This window comes from Sinocyclocheilus grahami, unplaced genomic scaffold (genome assembly GCF_001515645.1).
Source record: "Sinocyclocheilus grahami isolate Dianchi unplaced genomic scaffold, SAMN03320097.WGS_v1.1 scaffold214.1, whole genome shotgun sequence".
Taxonomy (NCBI): domain Eukaryota; kingdom Metazoa; phylum Chordata; class Actinopteri; order Cypriniformes; family Cyprinidae; genus Sinocyclocheilus; species Sinocyclocheilus grahami.
In genome coordinates this window covers 927,553-948,060 of record NW_015505393.1, presented here as the reverse complement: position 1 = coordinate 948,060, position 20,508 = coordinate 927,553, and the positions used below count along the sequence as shown (strand labels likewise).

General features: G+C 35.8%; 3 protein-coding genes across 6 annotated transcripts in view; all 3 read right to left on the bottom strand.

Annotated features, from left to right (window-relative positions):
• The window catches only part of LOC107596075 (leishmanolysin-like peptidase), a 12,255-nt gene extending 5,399 nt beyond the window's left edge, over positions 1-6,856 (bottom strand). Inside the window, exons 1-11 of the mRNA XM_016286688.1 lie at positions 6,581-6,856; positions 5,989-6,086; positions 5,867-5,897; positions 5,648-5,730; positions 5,386-5,503; positions 4,168-4,346; positions 3,946-4,051; positions 3,765-3,859; positions 3,412-3,529; positions 3,057-3,164; positions 2,864-2,940 (exon numbers count right to left, since the gene is read on the bottom strand). Coding sequence (XP_016142174.1) covers positions 2,864-2,940; positions 3,057-3,164; positions 3,412-3,529; positions 3,765-3,859; positions 3,946-4,051; positions 4,168-4,346; positions 5,386-5,503; positions 5,648-5,730; positions 5,867-5,897; positions 5,989-6,086; positions 6,581-6,706 — 1,139 coding nt within the window. The 5' untranslated portion in view covers positions 6,707-6,856. The remainder of the gene's footprint in view (positions 1-2,863; positions 2,941-3,056; positions 3,165-3,411; positions 3,530-3,764; positions 3,860-3,945; positions 4,052-4,167; positions 4,347-5,385; positions 5,504-5,647; positions 5,731-5,866; positions 5,898-5,988; positions 6,087-6,580) is intronic.
• A 1,516-nt stretch (positions 6,857-8,372) lies between these two features.
• Positions 8,373-15,370, bottom strand: LOC107596088 (lanosterol synthase-like). The gene is made up of 17 exons (XM_016286705.1): positions 15,001-15,370; positions 14,373-14,541; positions 14,149-14,281; positions 13,832-13,918; positions 12,139-12,232; positions 12,018-12,045; positions 11,824-11,880; positions 11,672-11,743; positions 11,132-11,182; positions 10,891-11,040; positions 9,826-9,922; positions 9,640-9,745; positions 9,497-9,562; positions 9,336-9,416; positions 9,049-9,219; positions 8,846-8,909; positions 8,373-8,757 (listed from the first exon to the last, which is right to left on the bottom strand). Exons 1-17 carry the CDS (start codon positions 15,012-15,014, stop codon positions 8,620-8,622), a joined length of 1,578 nt encoding a protein of 525 aa, XP_016142191.1. The 5' UTR covers positions 15,015-15,370; the 3' UTR covers positions 8,373-8,619.
• A 19-nt stretch (positions 15,371-15,389) lies between these two features.
• The window catches only part of LOC107596074 (germinal-center associated nuclear protein-like), a 19,954-nt gene continuing 14,835 nt past the window's right edge, over positions 15,390-20,508 (bottom strand). For 3 of the 4 annotated variants that reach the window (XM_016286684.1, XM_016286687.1, XM_016286685.1), the window contains exons 17-31: positions 20,093-20,245; positions 19,788-19,985; positions 19,616-19,684; positions 19,390-19,524; positions 19,156-19,309; positions 18,714-18,975; positions 18,534-18,631; positions 17,652-18,042; positions 17,264-17,527; positions 17,041-17,170; positions 16,763-16,936; positions 16,539-16,677; positions 16,299-16,447; positions 15,971-16,118; positions 15,390-15,863 (exon numbers count right to left, since the gene is read on the bottom strand). In XM_016286684.1, coding sequence (XP_016142170.1) covers positions 15,708-15,863; positions 15,971-16,118; positions 16,299-16,447; positions 16,539-16,677; positions 16,763-16,936; positions 17,041-17,170; positions 17,264-17,527; positions 17,652-18,042; positions 18,534-18,631; positions 18,714-18,975; positions 19,156-19,309; positions 19,390-19,524; positions 19,616-19,684; positions 19,788-19,985; positions 20,093-20,245 — 2,620 coding nt within the window. In that variant the 3' untranslated portion in view covers positions 15,390-15,707. The remainder of the gene's footprint in view (positions 15,864-15,970; positions 16,119-16,298; positions 16,448-16,538; positions 16,678-16,762; positions 16,937-17,040; positions 17,171-17,263; positions 17,528-17,651; positions 18,043-18,533; positions 18,632-18,713; positions 18,976-19,155; positions 19,310-19,389; positions 19,525-19,615; positions 19,685-19,787; positions 19,986-20,092; positions 20,246-20,508) is intronic. The other variant, XM_016286686.1, reaches the window with a different exon arrangement.

Sequence of the window (20,508 nt, the reverse complement as noted above, 5' to 3'; positions counted from 1 at the left end):
TTGAATTCATGCAAGATTGTCACGACAAAATGTGCCCAAGCGTGAATTGTTCATTTTGTAAGTTTTCATGCAGAATAGTTTTCATGCAGGATTGTCATGACAAAATGGGCTTAATAGTGAATTGTTCATTTTATAAACTTCAATTTAATTATTGTGTACATGTTGATTGTTACTTTTAAAAGTATGCTGCTGTTTGTGTGTGTGTGTTTTATTGAAATGTTTTAGTTTTCATATTGAAACATTTATGATGCACGTGTCCTTGACTGTGGAGTAAACATTTATTTTGAATCTTGTGATTAAAGTATATTTCATATAAAATGCCCAGAAATTTCAAACATTATTTTTAATATCACAAACAGGAAATTACTCGCATAATACAATGAAACGAATAACTGTATAGGTCTACAACTAAATTACACAAGATTGTTTATAAAATGCTTAATATGTCATTATAAAATGCATACATACATAAAGTATGACGTATCGTGTGTAATAAAAGCAAATTACCCCTTAAAAACCGTAAGGTGGCGCTACTCTGTTAAAAAAATGTAAGCTCCGCCCCTCACTTCCGGTTCTGTGGCTGCGGTTCTGTGGCTGTGGTTCTGAAACTGCTGGTGCTATGGGTCTGCAGCTGGATACTATTGGTATGGGCAGCATGCAGTGGAAGCAGTCATTCCTTTTCCTTCTCTCCTAGTTGAGAGATTTCTGTAGAGTTGGTGTGTGTGTCTGACTTTGTAAATTTATTCTCTTGTATTATTTTGAGGTTATGTTTGTTTGGGTTTAACTTTGAATTGTTATAGGTGATTCAGAATTCTTTAGTATTTGATTGTTAAAATTGCTTGAATTTGTTGGATTATATGATTTGTAATTCATTTTTTGAACTCCATGATGTTAAATGTATTTAAGGTCTTGTTTGTTCTTTATTGTTTTTGTTTAGATACCATACAACTCTATTGATACAACTCTATTGTTTGATTCCTATGCAACCGTGCTCTGACAAATAAAGGATCTTGACTTGAGAACTATCCAATGTGTTTTGGTAACACTTTATAATAAGGTTCATTAGTTAAACATTAGTTAATGTATTAACTAACATGAACTAACCATGAGCAATACATTTGTTACTGTATTTACTAATCTACGCTCACGTTAGTTAATAAAAATACAGATGTTCATTGTTAGTTCATGTTAGTTCACAGTGCATTAACTAATGTTAACAATACATTTTTAATAATGTATTAGTAAATGTTGAAATTAACATTAACAAAGATTAATAAACGCTGTATAAGTGCAGTTCATTATTAGTTCATGTTAACTAATGTAGTTTACTAATGAACCTTATTGTAAAGTGTTACCTGTGTTTTAATGGACACACCATCCTGGTAACATATTCCTGAACCACATTCCCCCTACAATATTGCATACTTACCATTCTTACGGAACCTCGCACATGACATGCAAGAAAAAAATTAATAAATTGTGGGCAGGATTTATTAATACGTTACCTCGATTTGCAAGATTGTGTGCACAATTTAATCATTCGTTCCCTCGTTTTAAGTAAATCGTGCACACAATTTATTTATTTGTTACCTCGATTTACTAGATTTTTTCGCACGATTTAATGATTCGTTCCCTCGTTTTAAGTAAATCATGCACACAATTTATTAATTCGTTACCTCGATTTGCAAGATTGTGCGCACAATTTAATCATTCGTTCCCTCGTTTTAAGTAAATCGTGGGCACGATTTATTAATTTGTTACCTTGATTTACTAGATTGTGCGCACGATTTAATAATTTGTTCCCTCGTTTTAAGTCAATCGTGGGCACGATTTATTAATTCATTACCTCGATTTGCTAGATTGTGCGCACGATTTAATGATTCGTTCCCTCGTTTTAAGTAAATCATGCACACAATTTATTTATTTGTTACCTCGATTTATTAGATTGTGCGCACGATTTAATGATTCGTTCCCTCGTTTTAAGTAAATCATGCACACAATTTATTTATTTGTTACCTCGATTTATTAGATTGTGCGCACGATTTAATGATTCGTTCCCTCGTTTTAAGTAAATCGTGCATACGATTTATTTATTTGTTACCTCGATTTACTAGATTGTGCGCACAATTTAATAATTCGTTCCCTCATTTAAAGTAAATCGTGCACACGATTTATTAATTCGTTACCTCTATTTAATAGATTGTGCGCACGATTTAATAATTCGTTCCCTCTTTTTAAGTAAATCGTGCACACAATTTATTAATTCGTTCCCTCGATTTACTAGATCGTGCACACGATTTAATAATTTGTTCCCTCATTGTAAGTAAATCATGCGCACAATCTAGTAAATCGAGGGAACGAATTAATAAATTGCGCCTACGATTTTTTTGTTTTGTTTGATTTTCTTGCATGCCATGTGCGGGGCTCCGTACATTCTAGTACTTAAATTACTAAATTACACTTAAAGGGGTAGTCCACTGAAAAATGCAAATTATGTCATAATTTACCTACCCTCATTTCACTTTAAAACCTGTGTCTTTTTTCTGTGAAACACAAAATAAATTTGACAAATAATAATACATTTGAAGAATATTGTTACCAGTTTTGGGTCCCACTGACTTCCATAGTCCATTTTTTGTCCATACTGTGGGGGAGTGAATGGAAACTGAAATTGTTTGGATACCAACATTCTTAAAAATATCATCTTTTGTGTTCCACAAAGCATACAGCTATTCATCTTTGAAACAACATGAGGGTGAAAAAATTGACACAATCTTCATTTTTGGGAGAACTATACCTGTAAATATAAAAGTTCAATCTCCATAAGTAAATAAACTACACTAAGCAACAATACTTCTCTTACCCTGTATCCTCCATTATGGCCAAAGTAATTCTAGAAAACACTCTGTTCTGTGTGTGAGATCCAGTCATTGCCTCATTCTGTTGAAATAAAACATGCTGAATTAAAATTTTTTTTTAAACTGTATTTTGACCATACTGACACTGAAATAGTTAGGTGTTCATGAACGCCACCCCAGAACATTTGGTTTCAGTACCTCTAACAGGCGTTTTTCCCAGTGGTTGAACTCTGTTCCAGCACCTCCCTGGTTCTCCAATTCCATGCCCTCTAGAATGGGGCAATTAAAATGTCTCCTGGCTTCCTCCTGATAAAACATCAAAATAATTAATGTAGCTTAATTAGACTATTTAGATGGTGTTCCTTTAAAACAGGGGTGTCAAACTCAATTCCTGAAGTTTTGCTCCAACACGCATACCATGTAGTTTTCAAATAAGCCTGAAGGACTTGATTAGTTGATGTGTTTAATTAGGGTTGAATCTAAACTCTGCAGGGCTCCGGCCCTCCAGGAATTGAATTTGACACCCCGGTTTTAAAATGAAAGAAATACTTACAACTACACGCGGGGTGGCCAGAAGATGGACCGTGTGTCTAACCATGTGGCCACCACGGATGTCCCACAGCCGAGTTGCTCTTTTAATGACTTTATCACTCCATTGATATAACCCTAAACTGAGAGAGATATATAAAAAGAAATAAACACAGTACTATATATATAATAGTTTAACCATAAAAGGTACATTATATACATATATCATGCATTTTTTTTACCAACAATAATAACAATTTTAACCTGTAATAATCATGCAATATAAATATCACAGTGTTACAATAATAAAAAAAATCATATTATGAAATATTTTTAAATTATATTTCAAACAAATAAAAATACAAATATAACCATCACCTTTCATTGTATGCAGGTAGACCACTTGCAGAACGTGGTGTCAAAGGTTTCCCATCATCATCATGGTAAAAGGCAAAGAGTCCTGCAGAAAAACCCTTAAAACATATAGAACATATAATTGTACAATAATGAAAACTATAAAGCTCTACTCATGCGGATGTGCAGAGTTTAATGTTGTTACCAGGGCATGTATGATCTCGTGTTTGACTGTGGACAGCATCCCTTCAAACTCCTGATGTTGAGTGGAGATCATATTGGGACACAAATTGGCATATCCAGCGATGGGTCTACATTAAGAAATTCAGCCGTTACTGTCAGCAACACACTGGACTATTTTCCACAGTATATTGTAAAGCAAATCAAAATCACCATACATTCCCATCTCATTAATTATTGCCATTACCTGTCCAGTTCAGACTCCAGCTGGCAGTACGCTGCATAGGCTACGATGTTCTCTTGTCCACAACGCTCTGTGGTCATCGCACTCACGTACAACACAAAATCTGCCCTCGCCACCCCCTCACCATCGGGAGGACCAACGGGGCCACAGGACTTGCCAGACTCACTGCAAACCCTGCATTGCTAAAGGAGACCTCATTCTAAGATTCAAAAATTCTCATATTTACATTTATCAGCATTAGAATTTTTTTTCCCATTTAAACAAATCCACTTCAAATAGATCTTTAAGTAGGCATGATGCTTCTGTATGTTTATATAGATCATTGTTTTGTTAAATTTCAAACACAGAATTGAATATATAAACATAACCATCAATAGAGCTACTCGAACTGCACCAATTACATCAAAGTAGAGCTGCACAATTAATCGAATTTCTAATCACGATTACAATTACGGATGCCACAATTACATAACAGTTCAAAGCAGCAATTAATCATTCAAAGTTCACTTATGTTATTCGGCATGCTTAAGATGCTTTTTTTCTTTCTACATGTTATCTTAAGGGCTTTTCCATTGTTTTAATTTTAGTTTTAGTATAACATTATAATACCATGCATATTTTTACCTTTTTATTTAAAGAAGAAACCAATCCAATGTATAGTTGACATTTGAGGCTTAATACTATAGAAAAGCAATAAAAGTTTATTTTAGTTAGTGTTTTCAGCTTGTTTATTTTCATATAAAAATATGGCATGCAGTTGCTTCAAACAAAGGTGTAAACATCATTCATTTAATCGTAATTAATAATCGCAATTACAATTTCAAAGGAATAATCGACAATTATGATTTTTGTCATAATCGTGCAGCCCTACGTCAAAGACTAACATACGCATCTTAATTTTCATACAATGCTTATTATAATTTAGGGTGAAATCAAGGGAGTCCAAAATCAACATTTGCCAAGCACCAAAGGGTGAAATAAATAGGCTTGGTTGAGTAATTCACACCAGTATGAAATGGGTATTGTGAAATATTGCTCATATTAAGCTACCAAAAAAAATGTGGAACAAAATCACTATATGTCTTAAAGTTTGTTTGTTTAGTTTTTTTACTAATCTGTATGGTTTATATGCAGCAAATATATTGTAATAAAAAAAATATAAGGAATAAACAAAATAAGGGAGGAAATATTTTTGGCCAAAATATTTGGGGGGGGGTCTACCTGCAAATGTTGTTCAGGGACGACGACTGGGCCACACTTGGTGATGTCTGCACATGGTCCCTGACAGTAGCGATGTGGGTCATCTCTTTTCCTAAGGTACTGATTGGTTGCACATTGTCTAATCATTAAGAAAAAAATTAATTGGGATAAAAAAAAAAGACACTAATGAGATTAAATATCCACCAAGCTTCCAGAAGGACATAGCTGAGTGCAATTTTAAGAGGATTTGCTATCAGACAATACCAGCTTAGAAGAGAATTACCTGCTCAGTAATATTGGACCTGACTGCCTGCGAACCCTGAAGGCCTTCTGAAGATAATCAATAGCCTGTGGGAGGAGCTTGTCCTTGAAACAAAGCAGAAAAAGATCAATAATGTAAGCATGCATCCTATTTAGAGGTGAAAGGCTATATTTAAGATTTAACAAATAACATTTAGCTTTACATATTGATAAAACCTTGACTACAGAAGTCAAAATGTACCTTCACGAGGCTGCTTTTGGCTTCATCTAACCTGTGTGAGCAATAAAGGTATTGTGAAGTCAATGTATGACAATGACAATGTGGCATTACTGTATTAAATAAATGATAAACTTATAGCTAACCCATCCAAGCTGGAGTCGTACTCTATTTGGATCTTTAACTGCTGGTCAGTGCTTCTTTTGGTCAATCTATCTGGCTTCAGAAACACTTTATGTATGACCTAGAATGACAAAGAGCAGAGATTATTATAAGTACAGCTAAAATAATATGAATAGATTATTTGAGCACTTAAGGACGACTTTCACTGAATAGGAAAAAAAAGCTGGGACTGCTATATCATTTCTTTATGTACTACAGAAGAACGTTATACAGATTTGAAGGCGTGTAAATGATGACAGATTTTTCATTTTATGGTTAACTGTCCCTTTAATGTGACATCATCCAGATAAATGTCTTTAGTTAACTAAGGGATAGTTAACCCAAAAATAAAAATTCTGCCATCATTTATTTACCCTAATGCCACTTTCTTTCTTCTGTGGAACATAAAGGAGACGTTAGCAGATTGACAACCTGAGTTATTTTTTATTTTGGGGGATAAAAGCACAACATGGCATGATATTAAGGAGGCACACTCTCATATGTTATTAAGAAGGCACATTCTCAAATCTAGTATTTGACAGTCAGAAGAAAGAATAACAAATAAGAGGGACTGACCTCTGTAGGCAGGGGCACTTTATGGTCACAGGTGTGCGTCTGTGCGCCGGGGCTGATGAGGATGATGATGGTGTTAAAGAGTAAAGCAGCTCTAACTGATCGAGGCTGCCGCCATCCTGAAGCCATCCTTTAACCCGTGACTTTAACATTCATATCTCCGTCCTGTCATGCTGCAGAAAGCACTTCAACACCGCACAAAACTGAAAGATGTTCAGTGAGGAATTCAAATCGGCAGTTCATTAAACCGGCTTCACCCATAAACCTAGAGCAGCGTGAACGCGGAAACAATGCTTCAGCATGTCAAAATAAAAGCCTGCACCCAATATAAATGTAATAATAATAATCATCATCATCATCATTTTTGTACATACTGCCAGTGTTGGGGGTAATAAGAGTTACGTAATCAGATTACTTTTTTCAAGTAACTAGTAAAGTAATGCATTACTTTTTAATTTACAAGATAATATCTGAGTTACTTTTTCAAATAAGTAACGCAAGTTACTTTTTTTTCCAATTTATTGATTGACAAGGCTCCTGTCCCCATGTTGAGAGAAATCAGAAGATGCTACTGTATGCAACAGAAGATGCAACTCAGAATATGACGCAAACCTGCAATAATTAAATGTTAAACAGCACAAATATCCTTTATGTATTTAATCCCATTCTATTAACCAATGTCTTTGCTTCTGACCTTCGATGATCCAGTTCAACCGTACTAATAAGCACAAATTACTCTAGACAAACATTTGTGTGTCTTTGTTTATTGCTGAAGTGTGTTGAAATTTCTTCTTCTGCATTCTACTGTACGGACGTAAATGTACTTTCCCTTCAGCCTGAGGCGCATTCATTTCACTTTTGGTGTGAAAAGGCTTTTATATTTGCCAAAAATATAACTTTTTTATTTTAAAAACAAACAAGCGAGCCCTGTCCAGATTTAAAAAGTAACGCAAAAGTAACGTAACGCATTACTTTCCATAAAAAGTAACTAAGTACCGTAATTAGTTACTTTTTTATGGAGTAACGCAATACTGTAATGCATTACTTTTAAAAGTAACTTTCCCCAACACTGCTATGTTTGCTGAGCTTACAATGTACTAAATACTTTGCTCAGCAGGGCTGTAGTCAGACTCAGAAAGAAATATTAATCTAATACTGCACAATGCATACAGCATACTATTTAAAAAGTATTATGTGAGACACAACACACTACGCAATATTTGTCAATGTAGTCTTTGGCTACATTGATGTCACATGACCTCATTACTTTGCATATTTAATTCAGGTGGGGACTAGGTCCACTTTGGATAATAAAATTATTTTTAAATAAATTCAAATTTAAATAAGTTCGCATTTAAATTCAGTTTTGTGCTAAATGTAACATTTAATAATAATAATTTTATATATATATATATATATATATATGTATATATACATACATATACATACTTTTAATTCAGTGGTGTTCATCTTGAACAATAACAGTCCTTTTTGTTAAAATTCAATTTTGGCTGAAATGTCTTAACACTTGGTATAGTTTAAATGAGTCATAAAAGATGTGAAGAGATGTCACTGTTAATATACATAATGTAGGATATACGATGAAAATAAAAGCCTGCAATCTTTGAAGCAATAATAATAATTTGTACATACCTTGTACATAGAGCATTCTAAACTACTGAGCAGTGTGCAGTTTCCCCAACAATATTAAACTGAACTGATTTCAATCAGTTCAAACCAGAGGGGGGATTATAAAACATAAATCATACACAGAGTAAGAAGAATATAAAGCCAAAATATAAAACGATTTATTGTAAGAGTACAGAAAATCACATTTAATTACAGAATCATCTACAGAATACAAAGCCTTTGTCCCGTGGTTAAAGGAGCACAAAAATGAATCAACTATTCTGTAGATAATATTCTAAAGACTTTGATAAATCAGTCCTACTTTCTAAAGAGCAGCAAACAGGTTTGTTTCAAATAAGAATTGTCTTTGATCAGATATTGCTTATTTGAGGCACAAGTACACAGTATCTGACTTAGAGCTGGAGTTTCCCAGCCAGAGGGCTGCAGGGGTAGAGCCGTGAGAAACGGCCCAGTGTCCACACAGGAAACACATTCCTGTAAGAGGTGTAGCTGATGGCGCAGCTTTTATTGAACACTCCAGAAATGTTCTCCTGAAAACAGGCAAACAACCCAGCACGTTATTAGACCGATAGAGAGACCCCAGATGAATTTTGGAGATCTGGCAACAGCTTTGCTCACCTGTGGCCAGTCTCCATTGGGCAGCTCCTTATCAATCAGAACTTGAATGCCTCGCTCGATCACTCTGAAAAATTTGACATTTTTAAAATAAATTTACTCTCCAGTTTTGGAAAAGCAGCCCCAATTTTTGCCATGAATTTGCCAAAAATCAACACTTTTGAAAAACGCTAAATGTTCTCCTGAAACTCTGGTGCTGATGTTACCTGACAGCCATCAACCCCAGCAAAGCCCAGCAGGTGTTGTGGATCTGTGAGTTCTTGCTCTGAACGTAGCGCCGTTGCTCACATGGCTCAAAGTCCTCGCCCCAGCCTCCATCCTCCATCTGCTTCGACAGCATGAACTCACAGGCGCGTTTCACCTCCACACAAACAGACCTGCAACGTAGAAAAGCAATGAATGAGGGGGTTAAATAAAGTGCAAAGTGCAGTAAAAGAACACTGATGATTTTTTTAAATGAACATCAACATGAGAACACAAACAAATAACATACCCGCTTTGGAAAGTGTGGCCCATACATGCAAATGCCTCCAAACCAAACCAGACTCCATATGTGAAACAGACTCCCCAGGACCTAAGACAAGCTGAATACTTCATAAACAGACTAAGAAGCAACAGAATAATGTTTCTAATTATAAAAGGACAAACGCCTACCCTTCCCACGAGCCATCATGTCTTTGAACCCTCCTGCAGTAGTTCAGCCCCTGCTGAAGAGTTGTCCTATGTGATCAAGAGATGTGGTTTAACCAAACCATCTTTCAAACCACAATATGCTGAAAAATTGTGCTTGGCTGTACCTAATCTCTTCAGCTCTGTGCTCAGGATATACGCTGTGAAAGTGTTTCAGTGCCTGCATTACAGCTGAGGTACACTCAACATACGTGTAATCAATCATTATATCACCTGGGAGAGAAAGAGGTGGAATCAGACATGTCAAGACCGATGGATAATGCACTGAATATGACATATTACTGCATGCGCACCAAACACTTCAGATGGGTTCAGCAGCTCTAGCAGTTTTCCACCACGTTTGGTCTCATACGTGGCAAACCCTCCATCAGGATTTCTCATGCTTAGCAGCTGAAACAAAATCACAGAGATGAAAAAAAATTACTCTACACTTTTGAAAGTTTGGGGTCAGTAAAATTAATACTTTTATTCAGCAAGGACACATTCAATTGATCAAAAGTGACATTTATAATAAAGAAGATTTCTATTTCAAATAAATGCAGTTTTTATATATTACAATTTTCAATTAATCAAAGAATCATACAAAAATGTATCATGGTTTTCTACAAAAAATATGAAGTATTAACTGTTTTCAACATTGATAATGATAAGAAATGTTTCTTGAGCACCAAATCAGCACATTAGAATGATCTCTGAATGAAATTCTGAAGAAATTATATTTTGTGTTATATTTTAAAACATATTAACATAGAAAACAGCGATTTAAAATTGTAATTATATTTCACAATATTTTTACTTGTACTGTATTTTTGATCAAATAAATATGGTTTTGGTGACCATAAGAGAAGAGACATTTTTCAAAAACATTTTTCAAAAAAAAAAGTTAAAAATCACACCACCTCCAAACTTTTGAACAATAGTGTATACAATTAGTGTGTTTGCTCTGACATGGCTTGTGAGTTTGGATGCATTACACTTTGTAATTTCAATGGATGAGCATTAGAGAAGTGACACTATATAATATAAGCCTATGAATAAATACTGAATGTAATCAATTAACTTACATTTGAACTCATTTGTCTTAGTAAAAATGAACAAAAATAAAACTTTTGAGGGACTGAGATTAAAGATGAGCACACTGTCTATGCTGTGAGTTGATGAGATTTGAGTCATAAAGAGGCTCGGTGTGGCATAGTGGCTTAAGCTCATTGTGCCCTTGAGAAAGACACTTAACCACAGGTTGCTCCAAGGGGATTGTTCCTATAATAAGTGTTCTGTAAATCAGCTTATTGTGGCTCTGCACTGGTAAGACACAGACATAATGTTAAAAATGTCTGAAATGTAAATAAGGCTTTTACCACATTGACAGCATCATAGAGTCTTTCTGCAGGAACTTTTTCTTTGAGGAAACCGCACTGCTCCTGCAGCAGCATCACAGATTTCAGCCCTTCCGCTGTACAGTCCGCAACTATCCAACCACAGTCCCGTGTGCTGAAGGGAAAACCTCCCTGATTCACATGAACACACACACTCATTAAAGTGTTGAAGAGCAGATTAAGAATGGTTAAGAAAGTTGAAAAGCAATACACAAATATTTACCTTGTTCATTTGTCTATAGTATTTCTTATATTCCGGAGGATTATCTTTGATCTATAAAAATTAAAAACTGATTAGACCTCACATAGAGACCAAATTATTACATTTCAGTGGGGGCCAAAGGTCTGAGAGTACAAGTGAAATGTCTCTGTTTTGCTTTTTATATTTAAAACATACATATAATTAAAATTAAGACTTTTTTCTTGCACTTCAGCGGAAGCAAAAACTGACCGTTTGTACAAAGGAAATGTCACAAATTCGTTCAAATTTGATTAGTGAGCTTGAACGATGCATTTATTTTACAACAAAACTTGTTTAATTTTGTTTTAATTAAAAAGAAAATTTTTTTTGATTATTTCCATAATTAAAAGAAAAAATTATTTCAATGTGGTCTCACTTTTGGACTCCACTGTATTTGGATTAGCACATAAGCAAATTTAACATTGTCAATACCAATGTAGTTAAGTTAAAGCTAAATACATAAACAGGTTGTAATAATAAAGAACATTATGTTTTAAAAAAAATTGATTTAATCATCCTCACCTGGGTCAGATCAAAGAAATGATGGGCTTGTGTTAGGCATTCTGTAAACCTCAGTATGTCCTTGGCTCCTGCCTGTTTAGAAAACAAACCCAACTGATCAGAGAAATCACCGGTTATGTGCCAAATTCGGCTTTATTAATAAAGATATGTACCTCAAGAAATGCTTGTACTGCAAATGCAGTGTCCCATAGCTGTGATCCGTTTGTACCCTGATAGAAATAAATAATAATTTGAGAGGTAATTGTTATTATTATTGCTAATAATAAAATTTTAATTGCTTAACTGATCAGAATAACAAACTTTAGAAGCCAAAAAGGTTAAATTCCTTATAATGACAACCTCTCACCTGCATTTTCAAACCATCCAGACCCAGCCTGGGGCATAAAAAAAAAAAAAAGGAAGACAGAAACCAATTATTATTATTATAATTATATAAAATAGGACATTATTAAAATCAGGCTACGAACCATAGATAGTCAGGAATCCTTGACACATGCTCCTGAAAGGCAGGTGATGTGGGTCCGTCCACATACCAGCGTACCAACATATTGATCAACAAAACTCTGTCATCATTTATTTATCCATACTAATTTTTACACTGTAAAAAATGACGGTGAATTTAACAGTAAAAGACTGTAAAAATGCTACAGTAAAAACCTGTTAAATGGTTAACGGTAAATTCCCCTACTATATACGGTGAAAAACTGTATTGGACATTACAATGTATTGAACATTAATTTTACGGTAGTATACCGTTCTCGGAAGTGAAAAAGATCGTATAATTTACAATGAATAACCATAAATTGACATTCCAAATTGAGTTACATTTCAAATTTGATGTTTTTTTCTTGAAATAACTGTTTCTTAGTTTTTTCTTATCAGGTTTGTATATTAGGGTTGTGTGTTACACCTAATGTTGTTAAATTAATGTTTATTGCATTATTTCAGTTTTATGTGTTACCATGATGGTGTTTAGTGTTTGTGTGAAGGACACTGTGCACCTTCTATATATGTTATTATTTAAAAGCTGCTTGTGATGGGCTTTGGTTCATCATGTGACTTTCTCATCACCACCTGCATTTGGTGGTTATCAGTGTATTACAAAGGAACAAAACAGATTTAAGTACTTCAATAGGCTGGTATATTAACATTGTACACTGTAAATTTAAGTTAAAACCGTAAAACTTAAAACATTGCTACTGCATTTTTTACGGTAAAATTCCGGCAACCACAGCTGTTGTTTTTTTTACCGTAAATTTTTTTACAGTGTAGATGGACTATCCCTTTAAATGACAAAACATGACTAATTTTACTTAATTTTTAGGATTATTGACATTATTAGCATTATGATGTTATATTCATGACAGTTATGCTAATTTCCCTCCAAATCATCATTTATCTAAAGCATCTAAACATTTATTTTATAAAAAAAAAATGTGATTGATAATTACAAAAAAATACATTATTCTCAATGGTTCTTTGATTCTAATTACTTTAACAGTACTAAAAATAATAATTTTAATCCAGTGATTTTATTTTTATTCAGGTGAATTTACATTTATGCATTTGGCAGACACTTTCATCCAAAACAACATACAAAAAAGGAACAAAGCATTTTGTCAAAGAGCCAACAATATTACAAGTAAGCTAGTGGAGAAAAAACTTAAATCAGTATAAAGTCAGTACAACAAATAAAATACTGTCATCATGATGTATAAATGTAGTAATACATCAACAGTTTTATTTTTGCATTACAGTAATTGATTTCCTTCTAATTTCTTATTTACAGATGCATCTCAATAAATTAGAATGTCGTGGAAAAGTTAATTTATTTCAGTAATTCAACTCAAATTGTGAAACTCGTGTATTAAATAAATTCAGTGCACACAGACTAAAGTAGTTTAAGTCTTTGGTTCTTTTAATTGTGATGATGTTGGCTCACATTTAACAAAAACCCACCAATTCACTATCTCAACAAATTAGAATATGGTGACATGCCAATCAGCTAATCAACTAAAACACCTGCAAAGGTTTCCTGAGCCTTCAAAATGGTCTCAGTTTGGTTCACTATTTGATTTGTGAGTGAAATATAATCTGGACATGTTCATGTAAGGTATCATGAGATTCATCCCATATAATAACAGATAGTGTTATTAATACTCACAGGCCCTAAAAGGTATCTAACCATTTCCTGCTTCCATGCATCTGGCAGAGGGATCTTCGCAATATGACAGGTTATGAGCAGACCTGAAAACCATCAACAATAAGACAAAAGGACAATTTAGCTTTAAAATTCTCTGATATTTCTAGGTTTCCCAGTTCCATTAATAACCTTAAAAATGAATGAGTTAATCAACTAATATTATTTATTTATATTATATATAAATTACTATTTATATATTATCATAATATTTATTTTCATCTAATGACTAAACAAAGAAAGCTTATGTCCAAACAGCTTATTATAAATGAATGACCTGGAAGTAAGAAAAGTGGTCCACCATAATCCCCAGCCCAGTGTCCATCTTCAGCCTGGAGACAGCTGTAGAAGTCCATTCCCTTCAGTGCAGCTTCTACTGCAGTCAGTGCGGCAGGGGATGCCAACTCACCCTGAGGTCAAAGAGAAACAGATTAGATATGAACATGAATATAAGAATGTAACGTACGCCATTGTACACTTGTCTGTAATGTTCATGCTTACCACGTCCAGTCCCAGAGAGTGAGATTCCAGCATGCTCTGCTGTCTGTCCACATGGTCTGCCTCCTCAATGTACCTCAAAGTCTGTCTGCCTTCCACATTACTCAACCTCCAGCGGCTGAGATCCATCACCGACTCAGTCTTATAGGGGCCTCCCCTTCTCTGCAGACACCTGAATCAAACCTTGAAATGTTACACTTGGATGGACATAGTAACATAGTATAGTAACACTTTTCAAACCTTCCATGTTTAAAAAGTTGATGTGCATCTAAAAATAACAATGAAAATCTTTTCTTTTTCATTACTTTATTTAAAATTTAGTTGTCAGTAAAAAACGAAATACTGGCATTGACTTTCTATTAAATAAAATACAATAAAATAAACACCTTGTAGTTTCATGACTCCAATAAATTATATTATATACTTATATAAATTATATGATAATAAAGACAACATCTACAGATATGCTTATTGTATGCGTTATAGGGCATTGATACGTATAATAATAATTAAAATTCATATATAAATTAATATATAGTTTCGGTTAAATGTGTCTTTATGGGAAGTATTCACCTGATATCTGCGTCGTATTAAAATAACATAAGCAATCGCAAATATTAATTATACTCACGTTCCCTCTGTCATCTTTGAAGTGCATGAGCAAAACTTGTAAGCTGAAAAGAACCCATCATATTTCAGCTGATCGAGAAGGTAAACGCCTCCTTTAAATCAGCCTGGGAAATGTAGTTCTTTGTTCCTTAAATCGTTCTCAAAACGGTATAATCATGGAAATGGGTTTTATCCTGAAACTATGTTTCCCATAATGCTTATCGCGGTCGGAATGCAGCGCTATCGCATAGAGAGACATGACCAGAGGACAGGCCCTCCAATCACAAGATAGAAACATCGCAAAATGGGTGTGAATTGCCACTTTACACAAACCACGTTTGGAGTGTCATGAATAATTAATCACCTCATGACCTGTAGTTGAATAAAAACTATCTTTATGGTTGTCCAAAAATATACAATTAAATACAACAGAATTATTGTGATGAACAAAATACATTCAACTCTATCATTCATAAACCTGAAAAGTATGTATGCAAACAAATGAACCAGTTCTAAATTTGTGTTTAAGTACAAGGAGATTCACACTAAGATTTAATTCAACTTAATGGATGAGGCACACGACTTAAGCAAATGGATTGAATCAAAACAAACTTAAAAACGGCAAAAATAAATACTGTTGAGACCAATAAGCAGCAGGTAAAGGACATTTTCTTTCAAGCTGGGAGACTGGAAGTGGTATTCAGCAGCTGCTGTTACACTGAAGCATCTTCAGTTCTCTACAATGTCTAAAAGACACGTCAGCTTGAGGTCACACACACGTTCCTCCTCTTTCTGACTCGACAACTCTCTTTTCAAGTCCTGCAAACGTTGTAACAAAGACACTGGTCTGTGTTTTTCAAACGATGCAGCAGTCTGTTCCACTTCCTTCAAATAAAAAAACAAAAGCCGGTTTAAAGCATTTATAATTAAAGCTGCTTTTTAAATTCATATTAGTTCTAGGTATTCATTACAGTTACGCTAGAATACTGTACTTGTATGTGAATGGTAGCAGCAGGGTGCTTGGAAGAGGAGGTCCTAACTAGAGGAGGTGCACAGAGGAGGGTGGAGGGAAGGAAGAGAGGAAAAGAGGCAGAGGACAAATAATCCACTTCAATCCGACGCTGAATCTGCTCTCCGATTCTAGATATGCATATAAACAAAATGAATAAAATTGACAAAATCCCATAATGCATCATTACAATTTAAAAGGTGTAAAATGAGACTACTGTTTGGAGCGGAATAGGGTACAAATACTGATCTAAAATCTTCTCAAGTTTGTGTAAAACTCAGTTTAGTGCATTAAAAAAAATTTAAGCTAACCTCTGGCCCTCAGCATTCATCTCCTGAACAGTTGAGAGAGTACGCTGAAGTCGCTCCATTATGGGAGTCTGTGCGCTGTCTGCATCAAAGAGTCCGTTTATTTTGCTAGGAGATGATATTTTCTCAGCCAGGTCAGCGGTTTCATTTTCCTTTAAAAACACAAAAAATTGAGACTTAACGCAATTATAGTAATGCAAGTATATTAATCCAGTTGTGAAGGTGTCTCTGGTATAACTCTACCTGTATATAAACAGTGCCAGCAGCAGGATGCTTTCGGGAGGGGGTCATGGTCACGGAAATAGAGGTCAGGGTAAGAGGAAATGATGAAGGGCACAAAGGTTCTGCTTCAATCCGATGTTGTAGCCGCTCTCCAATCCTACTGATATGTTAAGAAATGGTTACTGCAAACATCCAAGCAAAAAAAAAAAAAATGTAATTTTAATATTAAAATTATTAATGCTAACCTCTGGCTTTCAGCGTTCATATCGCGAATGGAAGAGAGAATCCATTCAAAGCGCTGCAATATTGGAATTTGTGCAGTATCACAAACAGAAGGCCATTCTTCCGTGTTTATGTGACTCTGGAACAGCCTCTGCTTGGGGAAATGTCTGGCCGTAGTGGGGGGCCTGACTTTTGATCTATCAGAAAACGTTGCGATTTTGTTTGAATCTTTTACTGTAAGACTGTTATGTAATATAAGATTATACTGTGAATAATACATATGTAGAAGAGTGATAGTTACACTTCTGAGGCTTGCCGTTTTTCCTGATATGTCAGTTTCACAGCCTCTATCCAACTGTCAGGGGGCTGGAAATTCTTCAGGCTGTCTTTGTTAAAGTATACAAGAATCTCACCATCATCCGTGAGGGCATCTGTGATTATAAGAGTCAAAACATACATTTTTAAACAATGGAACATGTTCAAAGCTCATAACTGGCATTCCGTTACCAATCTGTTATTCTCACCTTTTGCCACAAGCGGTTCCAAAATCCAGTCCTTCATACGATGCTCTACACACAGGCATATGATCTCATCCCAGGGAATTTCGTGAAAGGACGGTCCAATCTTCTCATAGTCATCCTCATCTGCACCGCTCACATGAAAGTATTGGTAGTTCACTCTTCTTAGCAGGTTCTCCAGACGGGACATTAGAATAGGTTGGCTTAAGGGTGAGGTAGGAATTTGGGATACATACTGGAATATATAGGCACACAAATGTGGCCAGGAGGCTGAGAAATAAGAAAAGTGATTAGTTTTAATTTCTCAATAAAAGTACTAAACTTTTACCTGAACTATGAAAATTCTGCAAAACAAAATTGATTACATCAAATTGGTACTTAAAACAAAACCTACCACTAATGGGAGGCAGATCCCACTCAGGAAGCTGCCGGCTGAGGATGGTTCTCTTCAGCCACTCCAGGTGTTCTGGAGAGTTCCAGGAATGATGAGGAATCAGCTCACTGTTCTCGGGGAGAGAGAATTCAGGAGGTGGCCAGCAGAGACTGGACAGATGCTCTGACGAAACCACACCTGCTAGGAAACTCAGCACACTGTTACAGAGCTGCACGATAGGCTCCGGGTGCTGAGACGGAAGGCCCGCATGTTTCCTGCCCTGCTTGTCTCGTTGTAGTCTGGAGTAGAACTCACGGCACAGGCCTAACTCAACAACCTGCAGAAGGGTCTGAGAGGACAGGACTGGGCCAGCGGGAGAGTGGGCAGCAAGCCACCTGATGACATCGCTCATCTGAAGCAGATCAATTATAAAAAGAATGTGTAAATACATAATCCATGTTACATTTTTAATAAATATATTGGTGGATTGAAGATATCAATCTGCATTTTGTCTGAAAAAAAAAATTAAAAGCATCTATCCATTGCTTTAAAGGACACCAAACATTATTTACAACAGTGGAATCTACTTTTAATTTCAGATGCTCTTTAAAAAAGTAAATTGAAGAAAAAAAAAAAAAAAAAGTTTAAAATAATATTTATTTGAGTTTAAAATAGATAAGCCAACATGAAATGTGGGTCCGCAATGATTATTTGGCTACAATTTATCACCTTAATTATATCGCCCTATTTTACTTTTTGAGCCAATAACTATAGCAATAAAAAGGTCACATATATAAGCGGATACCGATACAACCACATATATCACGCATCCCTAACACAAATATTTTTAACTATATTTAATAAGAACAACTGTGCATTCTCAATATTCCTTTGTAGACCAACCTGCTCTGAGCCTTGCAGGTCAGTGAGGGTTGCAGGTATATGGACGAAGATGTATTCAGAGATGAGACCATCTTTGACTAACATATTCAACATGAGTGCTGTGAGAGAGACAATAAAATAATTAGATTGCAGTCTTTAACAGTATTGTCTATTATACTACGTCTTTACTACAAAACTTGCCTTCTTCCAAACCATGATCATTAGTACCACCCTCTTGGTTGCCAGTAACCACCACAACCAGTGGTACAGGACAGTGCCAGCAGCTGGCCTGCTGCACCTGCCTCAGCTGAAGGAGGGCAGGGGGCAGGGACACATCCTCATTCTCTTCACCCTGTCCAGCACTGAGAGAGGGAAGTAGCATCAACAGAGCGTTGGTACCATGGAGCTCCTTCTGTTCCTCCAGCAGACATTGGCCTTCTGCACTCAGAGGGCCATGACATGCCTGCACACAGGGGTTAGTCAAGTCAATGCAGAGACATTTGGATAACTGGATACTAGTGAGCTTCATTTCATGAGTTGGAATTTTCCCCGTGGACCATTTTCTGCTCAATACCTCACTTTAACTGGGTAAATAAGGACAGAATTTGAACTTTCTAGGAAAACTATTCCTTCTGAAGCTTACCTTTATAGAAATGTGAACTTCATGAGTCTGTCCCCTAATATTTGTCAGGCTGTGACTGATGCACAGCGTTTTCAGTTGCCATTTGAGTTCTTTCTCAGTCTCTTCGGATTGGTTTCCTCCACCCACTTTAACCTCAAGCCAGTTTGTCAGAATCCTGCATGGAAACAAAAAACAAGAGAGGTCAGTTATGATTTTACATGTTTTAAGAAATTTTCCTACAATTTCGTTCCTTACCTGCTTGCATAACTTATGTCACTATCACAGCTGCTTGGCAACAGAAGCGTGGCTTTCCAGAAGATTCTGTTAGGAGCATTAGGGGTGCTTTCTGCCACAAGAGTGGGCAGGTCAAGAGGCATCCATACACGCTCACTGCCAAAGGATAATTAACCATACAATCATGGTGATAAAAATTATCTGCATTCTGCACATCTATGCCACACTTTCGCCCCACTGTACTGACCTCAGTAAGAGATTGTAGTAGTAGGACACTTTCATTTGATGAACTGCTTCCTGTCTCATTTTCAGCAATCTATAATATTAAAGGTCATTGCCAGGAACAATCATTAAGACGCATTTAAAAAAAAAAACATATCTAAGCACCACAAAAAAAATTGAAATCTCCAATAACAGACCTTGTGCAGGAAACCGCCATGTTGCCGGAGTTACCCAGGTTGACCATCCCCTGGGCCAGGAGGTCCAGAGAGGGGTCGGAAGGGGCACTGGGTACGAGAGCCTTCAGTTTGAACCGTGGATCTACACAGCCAGGGGCTGCAGGGAAACCACGCATCTGCCTCTTTAGCTGACGACGCACGGCTACCACGTCACGCCACCTAAAGTATATGCATACGTCTGTTCTTTAAAGGTTTCTGTTGGAGACCTATTTGCTGCTCCAGGGATTCTTTTATCCACATAAAGAGAAATAATAAGCTCCTTAAACCTCTTGATGAAGTTGCAGACGCGCCTCAACTCATTGTCCAGGATCTCTTTTGCCATTGCAGCCAGCTCCTCAGCCAGCGTTTCCTCTACTATGCTGTTGCATTCCTCCCCTGAGCAGCGGGCAATACAAGCCGCCTTTTCTTCTACTGCAAGCCTGGAAGAGATGAACAGCATCACCAATTTTCCACACATTCATTAACGAATATTCATCAAAGTAATTTTTCACCCAAAAATCTAAATAAAGAAATATTATATTACAATAAATACACATATAATATAATAAACATTTTGGAGAAATTGAGCCTAACAATTAAAATTGTCTTAATGCCTAAATGTTTGCATTGTGACATTGACAATTTACATGACAATTACGCATAATCCCCCCCCCCCCCCCTCCAAACCCCTTCCCAACATTAA

What these genes read in the sequence shown, in the direction of transcription:
- LOC107596088 (XM_016286705.1), bottom strand. An exon ending in AGGATTCCTGACTATCTATG is followed by an intron (nt 12,046 to 12,138) that starts GTTCGTAGCCTG and finishes TTTATGCCCCAG; the next exon opens with GCTGGGTCTGGATGGTTTGA. An exon ending in CAGTACAAGCATTTCTTGAG is followed by an intron (nt 11,744 to 11,823) that starts GTACATATCTTT and finishes TTTTCTAAACAG; the next exon opens with GCAGGAGCCAAGGACATACT.